Here is a 14,981-nt window from a genome sequence, read left to right on the forward strand (position 1 = left end):
ATGGCACGGAAATCGAAACCTGCATTTTGTCGATCACCGACTTCTCATGCATCGCCAACGAGCAGCGTCGGGACCCATATTTGTGCTCCATCATCGAACGCCTTTCGTCGGAGCAATGGGACGTTTCCTTCCGTACATTTTTTCGCCAGGACATGGTGGATATGCATCCACATGGTGCTGAACTGCTTCTCATCATTCCCCAGCATCTGCGCTCGACAATTGTCGCACAGTTACACAATGTGCCTACCGCTGGTGATTTGGGTATCTCCTGTACATACGACCGTGTGCGCAGGCGATTTTTCTGGCCTGGGCTATATCGCTCTGTTCGAAGCTACGTCGCTGCCTGCGAACTTTGGCAATGCCGCAAGAAGCCTTCATTGTCTCCCATTGGGCACCTTCAGCCTATAGACCTTTGCACTGAGGCTTCCACGGGCGCCACCATATTTGGACTACTGGCGCCGCCTAGCGTCTGCTTGGCGGCGACGCCATACTGGACTGTCATTGCTCAGCCTCAGCGCGCTGCTGTTGCTATCAACAAACAGATCTAAAAATGTCTGTTGCTATCTACGTCTGTGTATCTCCGTATCTTTGGCCTTCACAGAGTCGTCTTGCCACATTCGTGCTATTCTCACCAGTGTCGAGAGGCATCGGCTACGCATCGAGACGGAAACTTTCCTGCTGGCGGCGAACATACGACTGCACGCGACTGCCGGATGGCGCCGGGAAGCGTCAGCTCAGCGCTGCAGCTGCTTTCACCCATGATTCTCTATATCTTAAGTCTCCTCAGCGTCGTTTTGGACCTTTAGTGCAAGTATCACCAGTGTTGAGAGGTGTCGCTTTACGCATTACGGCGAATGCTTTCCTGTTTTGAGCGTCCGTGGCTGCGAATCAGTCCGTGCGATTGCGGAAAGGCATCGACATCAGCCACTGTCGGCTTGCCGCCGTGAGCCGACATCGCATCAAACGGGCACCTTCCCCGGCTTGCTCCTGTGGCCACGACGATGAGGATGTTCGCCATCTACTCCTCGAATGCCCCATATACGAGATACAAAGACAGCAGCTAGAACAAGAGCTACACTTCATCGATCCTCACTGGCCTTTCTCATTTGCAAAATTGCTGGGCCCATGGCCATCGAAAATAGCACAGCGAAAAGCATTGAACATTTTTATGCAGACACAGGCGTCCTCAACAAATACTAGGCATTGCATTGAATAATCACATGAAGTCACTAAAACATTCTTCTATTATTTGTATTAGTGCTTGTATATTACGTGTTATACATTTCTTGTAGTTGTGCATGAATTATTTTAGCACTGTAATTTTTCATCTGTTTATATGCTCATCGAAGTCTACATCATGGCCGTTTGTGTGTGTTTGTGACTGTTTACGAACTCATTGTGGTGCAACTTGCAATTGACTTTTACACTGTGATGTTCATAGGCGTATAGGACTGTGCTGTGGCTTTCTCAGCCTATGAAGTGATTTTTTTTTCATTTTTTTTTTTCATTTTTCTACATTAGTTTTTTTTATATTGTTGTTTCTGCTATGAGAAAAGGAGTAGCCGTCACCATTGTAAGGTGACTACGTCTCTTTCTTTTATTTTCATTTCAATAAAATAAAAAGACCCAACATTGGTTCATATTTGCATATTTATAGCCCATCTAAACATTAGGGGCTGACGATGGAGACACACACAGTGCATCTTACCTACCTCTCGTATCCGAGGTAGGTATCGGTTCTGGATTATCAGATGTCCGCTTCCCGTCGATAAAATGAATCGAGCAGATGCGCGACGACTCCGCAGGGAGGAAACCCTTACGATTTACAGAGCTAATCCAGCGATGCTTCAGTACCACGTCGCAAGGAAACCGATACAACAAGCACATGATGCAGCCGCAGTCTTCTTGCAGAACATTGTGCGTGCTGCACTGCACTTTTCTTGCTGCATTGCGCTTCTTCTGGCTGTTCGAACAACCATACACAGCGCAGTGCTGCCTGGACGTTCGCATAGCCTGTGCTAATAAACATAAAATCGCGAAAACGTCGTGCAGCCAATGCGGGAACTGCGCACGTGACAGTCCAGCAAGAGATGGCAGCTATGAGGCGCTAGCTACTCTCGCTACCGGGGGCCTGATATCCGTTTCCCACTCTCTGGTTCGAGGCTTCCGGTGCAAAGGTCTATAAATATTCCCAGTGAGCCATCTTTCCGTGTCGGCCTGGACCTCCTTGGCCCATTTCCAACATCATTCTCGGGCAACAAGTGGCTGGCCGTTGTGACGAACTATACCACGCATTATGCCATAACCCGGGCCCTCCCTACGAGCTGCGCCACTGATGTGGCTGATTTTCTCTTCCATAAAGTGATCCTACATCATGGTGCCCGACGTCAGCTACTCACTGATAGAGGCCGCTGTTTTTCTTTCTAATGTTGTCGACGACCTCCTTCGCTCTTGCTCCATGTCCCACAAGTTCACGGCGGCTTACCACCCACAGACAAATAGACTTACCGAGCGTCTCAACCGTACGCTCACGGACATGCTCTCCATGTACATGTCTGATGATCACCGGGATTGGGACTGCACTTTACCCTTCATGACATTTGCATACAATCCATCGCATCACAACATTACTGGTTATTCTCCATTCTATCTACTATATGGCCGTGACCCACTCCTGCCTCTTGACTCGCTGCTCCCTTCCAATGCCAACACTACCACGTTCTATGCTCACGACGCCATTGTTCACGCAGCTGCAGTACGTCGCATTGCCCATGATCGTCTTCTAGAATCTCAGACTATCCAAAAGCATTGTTACGACAGTCGTCGTCGGGACGCTCATTTCAGGCTTGGGTCACTTGCCTGCTTTGGTTACCGTCCCGTTGTGTCAGCCTCTGCGATAAACTGCTTCCGCAATATGTCGGGCCATATTTGTCATAATCATATTTGTCACACATATAAGATATCACCTGTGACTTCTACGTCTTCCATCCCACCAAGAACTGATATAGAACTGAGCACGTTTCGCGCCTCAAGCCCTGTAACTCGCATGCTGATTCGACGCCCTAAAAAGCATCGAGACAATGCTTCTGCCACCCGGGGTTAATGTCACGTACGAGTTTGTGCCACTGTGGACAAAATGACGTTGGCAGGTAGAGAGGAGATTGAAGTGTCTCGAAGATTGGTTGGTCACTGAGCTACTGTAACTGTATATATTGTAAATACATATATTTTTTCTCCATAACAATATGCTAGGAGACTTTCGAGCATTCACTATTCGATTTGAAATTTACTATTTGGTGTTTGCACACCCCTACTTTAAACTAATTGCATCCTCTTAGTTGTAAAGCTTGTTAAACCTTGGCGACTTTTTGTTCAGACGAATCAATAACACACAATGCAATAACTTGTTCTCTAGTAAATATCAATGTTACCAGGTTCTCAATAAATATTAACTTAATTTTACCCAAAGTACATACGGTTGAATCTCGATCGAACCCTAAGGGGTCAGAAAATTCATTAAAAAATGAAGGACTTGTTTTTGAAATATTCATGCACCATAGCACAATGCACAAATGGTGCGAGTCATTAAATATTGCGGCACACAAGCACGCAGCGAGCGACGACCGGGAAATTGCCCACACCGGCCAGCACTTGCTTCCCGATAACAGGAACTTTGAATTAACGAGATTAAACTGTACTAATTATGGCAAGGAGGTTGACCATTTCTCATTCGTTACTTTCTGGAGCACACTACCCTGGGATATAGAAACATCTGAGATGCATGAATTTGAGAAACAACTTAAAGAATATTTTCAATCTTCTGCTGATGCTAAGTTAACTAAACCTTCTTTCATGCATCATTTCATGTCGCTTCATTCATTTTGCTTTCATATACAGCATAGACTACTTATAGCACAAGTCACCAGATTGGCGAATATCCGAACTATAAGTGGTACCACACTACAACCAAAACAACAGTATTCAAAGGCTGCACATGTGCAAAACGTATAGACAAAGCAGCTGCACGTATCTGAGAATCGGAAGCACGTGACTGGGAGTTTTGCATTTTGCATCTGTTTTAATTTATGAACATTGAAAGCTTAATGTCCAAGTACCCGCTGTCTTCGCACGAAGCAGACAAAGTAATAATAATTTGAAAAAAAAAAGATGGCAACTGAAATTTTAGATGCAGTGTGTCTTGTCCGATTTCTTGGACTGGTCGGTGTATGGATGGTGTCAAAGACATGGCAACCGCGGACCAAGTTGCTGCCATTCGAGTGTTGCCGATGCTCTCATCTCATTATCAAGGTGGTTTTTTCTGCTTTTCATGTGCCGTGCAGCCACTGCAATGTGTTTCTTTGACTCGCCACCAAACCACAATTTTGGTTGCCGACGAGGTGCACTGGATAGGCCTTGCTGGTGGGGGTGTTGCGCGGCATGCTGTGACCAAAAGCTTACCCTTGATATGTTCGTACCCGTAACAGATACATAGAGATTATGCATATGATTGTAGCAGTGCGACTATCGCCTCCAAAGCAGGCAAAGAAGAAGATGGGCTCACGTGGAAGTAGCGCGAGAATAGAACACACTAGCGCGCTCTACCTGAGCAGCTGTGGTGTCAGCTGCTCTCGAGATCTTACTGCATGATGGCTGGCTGGCCTAATTAAGCCATGGCTATGACAGCTACCTCATTGCACCACCTCTTGCAAATTGTTTATCCAGACGTGATCAGCCCAGCCATGCCAGCCTCAACCCTCAAATTGGTCACCCAGACGACAAAGCCCAGCCATGCCAGTGTCAGTCCACTGACTCTACGAAGGCGAGTAGCGATGTGGCCTCACGGGGTCTATCAGATGTGCCGTGGCTGTAGGATGTCAGGGATATCTAAATTGACATGCCAGATGTCTGTTTCATCTATCTAGCTGGACAGCCAAGACATTCTCATCAAGGTTCCAGGCTCCAACTGTGTTCCGGGCTCCGGTGGCCACCCCCTGGCCCCGACTGCTAAGACGACTTGCAGGCAGCCATCCTTGATCACTGCGTCACCTCGAGCATTCAGTCACAACTGCTCTTGCTGTTTCAACCGTCATGTCACTCCATGTCGTGTTGTCCCACATTGCCTGCATCCACCCATGCCAATCATCAGCACACACTGGCCCCAGCATCAGACCTCTACTTGGTTCGTGAGCCTCCTTCCCAGCTCAAGGGCAGCTGCGCAACGACTCTTTGCAAGGAATTCACTGGGCCAAACGTTAGCGCTTTCAGCTATTGTATGGCCCACCGCTCTATTTCCTTGGAGGTTCCCGCAACCTGTCTGCTTTCCGTTCGGGGGCACCTCACTCATGACCAATACAGAGGCTCTCCCACCGGCTCCACTAGGTGCAAATTTCACTCTCGCAGGCGCGGTGACGCCACAAGCACAACCTTCGCGATGCATTCAGCAACCACCACAACCCTGATGCTATCGGCATTTGAGATTTCACTGCAAGCAGCAGCAGGCGAGCCTACCGATCTTCTGTCCTCACACCTTCCACGGATGCATGGCCTACCGAAGTTTTGCAGTAGCAGCTCTGCTGTCTGTTTTCTTCAGCTTGAGAATCACTTCTACATAAACAACATAAGTGACCAACACTTGTTCTTTCTCCACGCAAGTCCCAAGTTGCCAGACGGTTTACTTTTGGAACTTCTACAGGCCCGAGCATCTACGAGAACCTGCGGCAGGTCGCGATTTTGCTCTACGACATCACTGTGGCTGCACCTCGCTCACAACCTATGCTGCTGGTGCTGCCTGGTACATATCCTTTGGATTGTGTTAACTCAACACTACCAACGATGTCCTCAATGCACAAGACAATGCGCCCTGCATCTGGACTTGGTCTTCCTACGGCACTGTCTGTACGTGTTACCTGGACTTTATTTCAATCGCGCTTCCTACTAGGAGGGGGGCCCTGTAGCTGCGCGACTGTCAGCTCCAAAGCAGATGATGAAGGTGGGCTCACGTGCAAGTCGCACGAGACACGCAAGCCCACTTTACCCGAGCGGCCACGGTGTCGGCCGCTTCTGATATCCCACTGCACCATGGATGGCCGGCCTAAATGAGCCGTGGCTACGATGGCTACCTCTTTGCGCTGTTCCCACACTATCATTCGCATGGTCTGAACTGACAGCAGCGCATGTGAAGCGGAGTTTGGTTTCTCGGGCGATCAGCCATGGCAACTACTGCAAATTCTTAATGAGTTTGTGTGTGTGCACACTGGTAGGAATGCCTGAAGCTCACAAGTGCACATAAAGCCTAATAGCTCTAAACTAAATTTGCGAGACACTGCTTAACTAACAGCAGTCAAGGCCGCATGTTCAATACCTGCAGATCACGACGACGCACATTTCAATGAGTGCACAGAAACTGAAGCCGTGTTCAGTGCAAAGTGGGCATGGTGGTACGACAAGGAAAACAACGATGGGCTTACGCACGCTTTTCTTCATTGTGCAGTTCTTCAGTTCTTGGGTACCTGCACGGCAGTGCGGCTCGACTACGGCTTTCCAGCACCAGAGTCCGTCCATCGGCAACGCATCGACTCTTCTGGAAAGCGAGAACGACTTCGCCTACCTTTCGCCCGTCATTCTACCGGCAGCCAGACAGCACATGCGCACATTCGTGCACGTGCACAGTGTTCACGACTGCGCAGCTGCAACATCATGTACCGCATTGGTGGCGAAGGATATAAAACCAGGCCCGGCTGCATCGCTGTTCAGTGGGCATGGTGGTACGACAAAGAAAACAACGATGGGCTTACGCACGCTTTTCTTCATTGTGCAGTTCTTCAGTTCTTGGGTACCTGCACGGCAGTGCGGCTCGACTACGGCTTTCCAGCACCAGAGTCCGTCCATCGGCAACGCATCGACTCTTCTGGAAAGCGAGAACGACTTCGCCTACCTTTCGCCCGTCATTCTACCGGCAGCCAGACAGCACATGCGCACATTCGTGCACGTGCACAGTGTTCACGACTGCGCAGCTGCAACATCATGTACCGCATTGGTGGCGAAGGATATAAAACCAGGCCCGGCTGCATCGCTGTTCAGTGGGCATGGTGGTACGACAAAGAAAACAACGATGGGCTTACGCACGCTTTTCTTCATTGTGCAGGTTAGTAGGTTCCCAGAACTACCTCACGCTTCTTTTAAATCTGATGACCTGTTCCTTGTCGTGCTTCCATGCCCAAAAGCCTTGGTTGATCCTTTTTATGCTTTGCTTTTGTTGTTATGTGGTGACGTTGAGAGTAATCCCGGTCCCACTACAGGTTCGCAAAAAGCGCAATCTTCGAATGCTGTGGAAGAAATTTTGACAACTCTTAAGGATCTAGACGAGCGATCTATAAGAATGGAAACCCTACAGAAATCTATGGCTACGTCAATATCAGACCTAAAGGAAAAGCAGGAATCAGTTTGTCAGGTGGTATCAGATATAAAAGCCAGATTAGAAAAAGTTGAACAGCAAACTTTTGCAATTGAGCAAAAGCAGACAGCTCTTGATGATGTGCGGGATTCCGTAGTCCGCGTCGAAAAGCACACGCGCACACTCCACTCAAGACTAAACGACGCCGAAGACCGCGCTCGCCGGAATAACTTGCTGTTCTACGATGTGCCTGACTCCGCTGATGAAACCTATTCCAAGTCTGAAGAAAAAATACTGAAAATTTTTGCCGATACTTTAAATGTGGATATTTCAAGTAACAACATAGCCAGAGCGCACAGAATCGGGCGATTTGCCGCAGGGAAAGCACGGCCACTAATAGTAAAATTTGAAACATACAAATGTAAGGACTTAGTCCATTCCAAGCGCCAAGTTTTAAAGGATGAAAAAAAAATATCCGTAAGCGAAGATTACTGCCCAGCAACAAGACACTGCCGCAAGAAGCTGATCGAATTTGGAAAAAACACAAAAAAGTCATTCAAGTTGCACTACAATAAATTGATTATCGGTGGAAAAACGTATGTTTACAATGAAGCTCATAATACTGTAACTGAAATAGTAGCTTTCGATAGCACACAGAACGACATCAGCCCTCGTACTCTTCGCTCTGGACGCGAATTCCCATTAAAAGAAACATAGGGGAACGAACGGGGAGGCGGTTCTCAGCTGTGTTCTTGCTCAGTGCTTTTTTCGAACATGCGTAGTCTTCTGCCCAAAAGGGACGAACTGTGTGCCATTATTGATGACTGTGACGCTGACATCATTGCGTTAACTGAAACCTGGCTGTCATCTAGGGTAGCCAACTCTGAGTTGTTTTTTTGCAGAAATAAATACGCAGTTTTTCGGAGCGATCGCACTGGGAAAGTAGGCGGTGGTGTACTTCTTGCAATCAGTGACCGATTTGAGGGCTTTTGTGTGCCGATTGTTTCAGATTTAGAAATCATCTGGTGCTGCCTTACAATAAAATTTAAAAAACTACTAATAGGGGTTTGTTACCGATCACCCTCAAGTCCTTTGTCCTTTTGCAATGACTTGTATGACAACTTGAACCAGATAACAATACGCTATCCTGGAGTGCCAATATATCTAATGGGCGATTTTAATTTTCCAAACATCGTATGGTCCCACAGTCCGTTTTCTGAGCCCTCATCTACTGAATGTAATGAGTTCATTACACTTTGCTCTGACTTCGGTTTTTCACAAATGGTCACCTCACCAACGCGAATAACTCGGCACTCATCCTCACTACTTGATCTGGTGCTCACATCTTCACCGGACAACGTCTCATTGATAAATCACTTGCCTGGTCTCAGTGATCACGACATTTTGCACTTCACGCTTACATTCCCGCAGCAGTATCAATGCAAACAACTAAAGACAATTAGAAACTTCAAAAGAGCCAATTTTTCTGCCATAAACTCAAGCCTATGTTCATTTCTTGACTACTTCTTACCGCAGTTTTTTGAACGATCAGTTGAAAGAAATTGGTGTATGTTCAAGAATAAAATTTTAGAATTAGTCTATCAGCATGTTCCACTCCAGCGCGTTTATTCTCATAATCAAGCCCCCTGGTTTAACAGGTTTCTTAATATGCTCTCAAATAGGAAGAGACGCCTTTTTCGCACCGCTAAACGGACGAAAAAGCCTGCACATTGGCTTGCATATAAAAACGCTGCCTCTAACTACTCAATTACAGCTAAAAATACTAAGCACACATTTTTTAGCAAAACCCTGCCATTATTACTAAAAACCAATCCAAAGCGCTTTTGGAGCATAGTAAAATGCAAACGTGGAAATAAGATTGCATTAACACAATCTGGTAGTCAGGTGTCCAGCTATCTTTGCGCAGACGTCTTGAACAGCGCGTTTGTGCAATCATTTTCCTCTCCCGCACCTAACAACGAATGTCCCGTCCTACAGGACTGTAACTTTCCTCCTATGGACCCTATTATACTTGATGCAACAGGAATTAAGAAAATAATCGAAAATTTGAAAATTACTTCCTCCTGCGGTGTCGATGAAATCACCACCAAATTCTTAATTAGCACAGTTGAATATTCGTCTATCATATTGCAATATCTATTCTCGCAATCATATAACTCTGGCATGCTTCCGCTAGATTGGAAAACAGGAAAAATCATTCCCATACACAAATCGGGTGACACTCATAATCCATTTAATTATAGACCAATTTCTCTTACCTCAGTACCTTGTAAAATTATGGAGCATGTAATCTACACGCATCTCATTAACTTCCTTGACGACAATAATTTCTTTACTCCTCACCAACATGGGTTTAGAAAACACTTCTCTTGCAAAACACAGCTTGTCACATTTACAAACGATTTACACTCTAACCTTGACGCAGGCTTCACGACGGACTATTTTTTTGGACTTCGCTAAGGCATTTGACAAGGTGTGTCACGCTCTACTCTTACACAAACTAAGCATTTTAAACATGGACCCTACACTACTTAAGTGGATCTGTAGCTTTCTTACATCGCGCGTTCAGTTTGTTTCTGCTAATGAATGTACTTCCTCTCTAGTCCCTGGCGGCTCAGGCGTCCCTCAAGGATCTGTCCTAGGCCCACTTTTGTTTCTCATATACATTAATGACTTACCCATTAATATTTCATCAAAGATATGTTTATTTGCAGACGATTGTGTGATATACCGCAAAATTTCCAATAACTGCGATGTAACAGCTCTACAAACTGACTTAAATAAAATAACTGATTGGTGCAGCACGTGGAAAATGCAACTTAACATTAAGAAGTGCAAAACTATGAGGGTTTCTCGTACTAACTCTAGTTCTCCACATTATTCTCTCACTAATATATCACTTGAATGTGTCACCTCGTATCGTTATTTAGGAGTGACCATAACTAACAATTTGTCTTGGAAAACGCATATTGATATCATAGTGTCCAAAGCTAACCGTACTTTAGGATACCTGCGCCGAAATTTTTCTCGTGCACCATCCTCATTAAAACAGTTACTATATACCACTTACGTTCGCACGCAACTTGAGTATGCTTCATCAATATGGGATCCGTGGCATTCAACACTAATACATACGCTGGAAGCTATACAAAACCGTTCAGCCCGTTTCATTTTAAATAACTTCAATAGGACAGCAAGCGTAACACACATGAAATGTTTATTAAACCTGCCTCTCTTATCCGACCGCCGAAAACACTCACGCATTTCTCTTTTTCACAAAATCTATTATCATAACACCTTTTTACACACTCTTTGGATCAGGCCAGCACCCTTCATTTCTTCTCGCCGTGATCATAATCAGAAAGTTAGCATATCTCATTTCAATACTATCATGGGCGCAAATTCATTCTTGCCAAAGACTAGCAAAGACTGGAACAGCTTATCCCCTTCATTAACAGGTATAATTAATCCACTTATGTTTAAAAACGCACTTGAAAACGAACTTTTGTAATATACTTACCATTTGTCTTGCCTATGTGTATGTACCTTTCTTTATTGCAGCGTTTTCATCACTTTTCATCAGCATCATTATCAAAAAGTTGACAATGCATTTTGTAAATCTACTGTACATATTATGTTTTTTTTTAATCCCTTTACCATTGTGTACATCACATTTGTACTTCTATTTTGTACCTCTGTTTATTATCATCGGATGTCAACTCAAAATTTGGAATTGTTACTGCTGTTAGTTATCTTTTTGGAGTTACTTTTACCGATGTTTACTTTGTGTTTTCTTAGCCCCTCCCCTCTATAATGTACTGTGTACCTTGAGGGTAAAATAAATGAATAAATGAATAAATGAATGAATGAATGAAAGCGCACCACTGATAAACAGCTGAGCAAAAAGCATCTCCACCGCTTAGGCAGCCACTGCGTGCCTGCATTGCACAGCCGCTGCTTTTCTGTCTTTTTTTTTTTCGTTCATTCATTCACTCGCTCCTCGTCTTATGCTCATCCGCCTCCTCCACATCGCCCTTGCTGCTCTCCCCTCCCATCGGCCGGTGCACTTCACTGAGAAGCATGCTCACACACACTTCTCAACGAAGTAAACGAGGTGCGCCAGCCGATGGGCACTTCTTGGAGGGGTTATCCCATTTTAGCCACATTATAAGCGGTATTTTGTCTCGCGTGACTGCACTGTAAGCGGTATGCATATATGTGGGGTTGTATGGGAGGGTAGACAGGAGTCATAAAAGGCCGTATTGTAGCCAGTTCTGCACTATAAGCGGTTATGTTATGAGTAATCTAGGCTGTAGTATTTGTTTGATGTGCTTATTGTGCATCTATTTTCCTTAATTAAGCTATACATGCCTTATATTACTTATACTTTATATAAGGTTATATAAGTTCATATATATTTATTTGGCGAATTACGCTAATGATGTTACAAAACTTTAATTGCTTCTTGTTCCCGAGTTGCTACAACTACTGTCCTGTTGGTTCTGCTATGTTTAATTTGTAAAGGAGGTCCCTTAGCAGTCTGACTTTGGGACCATCTCCTCTATTTAAATATTCTCTAAATTTTGTTACAGTAAAGGTGACTTACCTTTACATTGATCAACCAAAAAGACGATTGTGTTTGTCGTCTCTGTGTGCAATGCATTTTTCACGCAATATGTTTATTTCTATAAGGTGGTAAATTCTTCATAAAAATTGGAAATGCAAATTTCAAGGTTTTTCTTATTTCAGATAACCTTAATCGATTTGGATGTGATCTTTATGTTTCTCTAAGGTTTCTTTCCAGTGTAATGATCGCACCCCGAGCTTGCCGCAGCGATATGTCGTGCGCAAAATCTAGCTAATGATGATCGCGCTTACCATTTGTACAATGCTATGCGAACGACTCTTCAAGACATAGCAAGAGGTCTGCATACACCAAACATTCCTAAGCAGATGCCCCATTTCATTCCTTTCATCACTTGCTGCACTTCCAAAAAAAAAAAAAGCCACAACCAAACTTGCCTTGGCTTTATTATTTATAGGCTTTATAGTCGTTGTGGTGAACAACAACAAAAAAAGGCGCCTTTCCATTCTTCTCGTCTGCACTCGTGGGCATGCCACAAATTGCGAGCGGCAATTATAGTAGCCACATTTACACTGATACATTAGAAGTGTACCTTATTCATACGCTGACACTTGTAACACAGCTAAGATATTCGCCCACCCTTAGCAGAAACGTGCCGTATTAGGATAGTAGTGAAGACAAATGCCACAGTTTCTGCAGCATGCCTGCCATGTGTTTCTATGTCACTGGCAGCTAAGTGTGCCCATCTCTGTTTCTGTCCCCTCAAAGTGGACATGGCTATGTTATTGCCGCAAACGGGCCAATATTAACGATATTATTCATTACTGATATGGAAGAAACTGTTTCAATTTACGTAATGTACCGTATTTACACGATTGTAAGTCGACCCCTTTTTTTAAATTTGAAAGTCTGAAGTTGGGGGGTCGACTTACAATCGAAACCAAAACATGGCCCCGCCAAAAAGCAAGCGATACCAACGAGAGCTACAGGGTAGTTACAATTTTATGTTTGCTCTATAGTCCTACCCGTATCTTTTCGCTATCCTGCGTGTTTGTTTGCTTTTCGGAAGCGTTTTTCAACATTTTTGAGAGTCTTACAGTGCATGCAACACTCATGGGGGGGGGGGTGTCAATAGTTGATGGAAGCGCCGCTGTTCCTATTTGCGGCGGCACCCTTAGAACGGCGGCGCTTGCGGGGAGTATCGGTAGTTCAAGGAAGAGCAGACACCGTTCGCGGGTTTCTCTTTCTCTGTTTAAAGGCATTGGCATTGGTTTGACCAACTTTTTGACGCGCTCCACTTGACTGCCGGCTACGTGCTACTTCTATGCTTCCCCAGTCGTCACTAAGCAGGCCCACTAATCTTTCGGCACTCGTTCACAGCAGCGTTCAAGAGGGCTGCCATCCTTTACGTCGAAGAAACAAATCACTGCGCAGCGGGCCGCAATTTCGATGTTTCCAAGCGGGTGGTGCGAGAGTGGCGACTGCAGCGCAGCGAAATTTTCACCCTGTGGCGGCAAGTGAGAAATTTCCCACGTGCCGAAGTCTGGACGCTTTGCGGAGCTGTAGGCTAAGCTTGCGGCAGCGTCGCTGAAATGCGTGATCGGTCCCTGCCAGTGAAGTGTGACGTGGTCATGAAACAAGCCTGGACCTTCGCCTTAATTTTAAGGTTCTGCTCCGCCGTGAGTACGAGTGGCTGGCGGCAGAAGACTGCGAAATTACGCCAACCGGACCTGTCAAAAGAGCCTCCCTGACAGCTGCGTGTGGTTGGGTGCATTTGGCGTAGGCTGCTGTTCTGCAAGATGTCCTGGTGCGGTCGTTTGCCAAATTTGAAATTTCGCTGGACCACGACGCGCTGTGGGACCGCAGCAACGATGATGACAGCACTAGTGAAGACGAGTAGTCCAGTGACCATGTCAGCTACTAATAAATTTTCGTTATCGAATGCGCCCTCTGGTTTTTTTTTTTTTTTTTTTTCGGTCAAGCGATATGGGGGGGTCGACTTACATTCGAGTCGACTTACAAGCGTGTAAATACGGTACTCACAAGAAAGAGAAAACCACGTTCGGCGCGTTCGACTTGCTCCGCCGGCTGCCATTTTTATTTTTGTGTCCCGCACTGTCACAGGCATAGAGCTTCTCGCTATATTACCTAGAGGGAAATCTGGCGCTGCTGTGCTGTGGTATGCATGGGAATGCCGGTATATTGTGACTTCGGATTGGCATCGTTCTCGGAGAGCCAGGCAAGCGGGCTGCTAAAGTTGGAGGACAGAAGACAAGGTTCGCACTCGCTTTGAAACTGTTTGTCGTCTGTTCTTTCTTTTCTTCGCTTGCTTATGCGTTGTAAATGAGTAAACTTCACTGGAAGATGTAATATGCTTGAATTGAAACATTTTACAAAGATTTTACTTTAAGAACGCGTTGTTTATGTAGCCATATCCATGTTTTAGACGAAGCCTCTTACAACACCAACCAACACAAGCCTCGCAGACACATATACCATCATTCCCACGGCAGCACAGCGCACCTGAGGTAACTCCCATAGACGGTGGTGCCAGATTTCCCTCTAGGTGTTATAGTGAGAAACTCTATGGTCACAGCGGCAGCCACCTGTTTGCTGACCTGTTGCCATACCACAGCAAAAAAATTTTTATTTTCGCAGGAAATTTAAGCAGCGTATGATCGCACCCCTGAAGTTGCGTAAATTTCTTTGACAAAAAAGTGTGTTCATTATGCGAGTAAATACAGTACTTCACATGATAGTTGAGTGGTTTGTGTTCTCATTGTGTGTTTGTCACTCACTGCACATCTGCATGGCATGCTGGTGGTAGACATGCACGGGCTGGCAGTGCTAAGCGTGCTTCGTCTTGTGCAGGTAGAAGCCAAGCCCAGCTTTCAGCGGCAGTTGACCCCTGTGCTGTTGTGCTTGGCTGAGTGTGGACATGGACACAGGATACTGCGTCGGTACCTGCGCTCAAGGGTAATC

The 14,981-nt window shown here is 45.5% G+C and overlaps 1 protein-coding gene across 6 annotated transcripts in view; it reads left to right on the top strand.

Moving 5' to 3' along the window:
- The window catches only part of ric8a (ric8 guanine nucleotide exchange factor A), a 513,564-nt gene that overhangs the window by 393,853 nt on the left and 104,730 nt on the right, over nt 1-14,981 (top strand). For all 6 annotated transcript variants that reach the window (XM_075691022.1, XM_075691025.1, XM_075691023.1 and 3 more), the window contains one exon: nt 14,871-14,975. In XM_075691022.1, the coding sequence (XP_075547137.1) occupies nt 14,871-14,975 (105 nt within the window). The remainder of the gene's footprint in view (nt 1-14,870; nt 14,976-14,981) is intronic.

The sequence above is a fragment of the Dermacentor variabilis genome, chromosome 4, assembly GCF_050947875.1.
Source record: "Dermacentor variabilis isolate Ectoservices chromosome 4, ASM5094787v1, whole genome shotgun sequence".
In the NCBI taxonomy this organism is placed as follows: Eukaryota; Metazoa; Arthropoda; class Arachnida; order Ixodida; family Ixodidae; genus Dermacentor; species Dermacentor variabilis.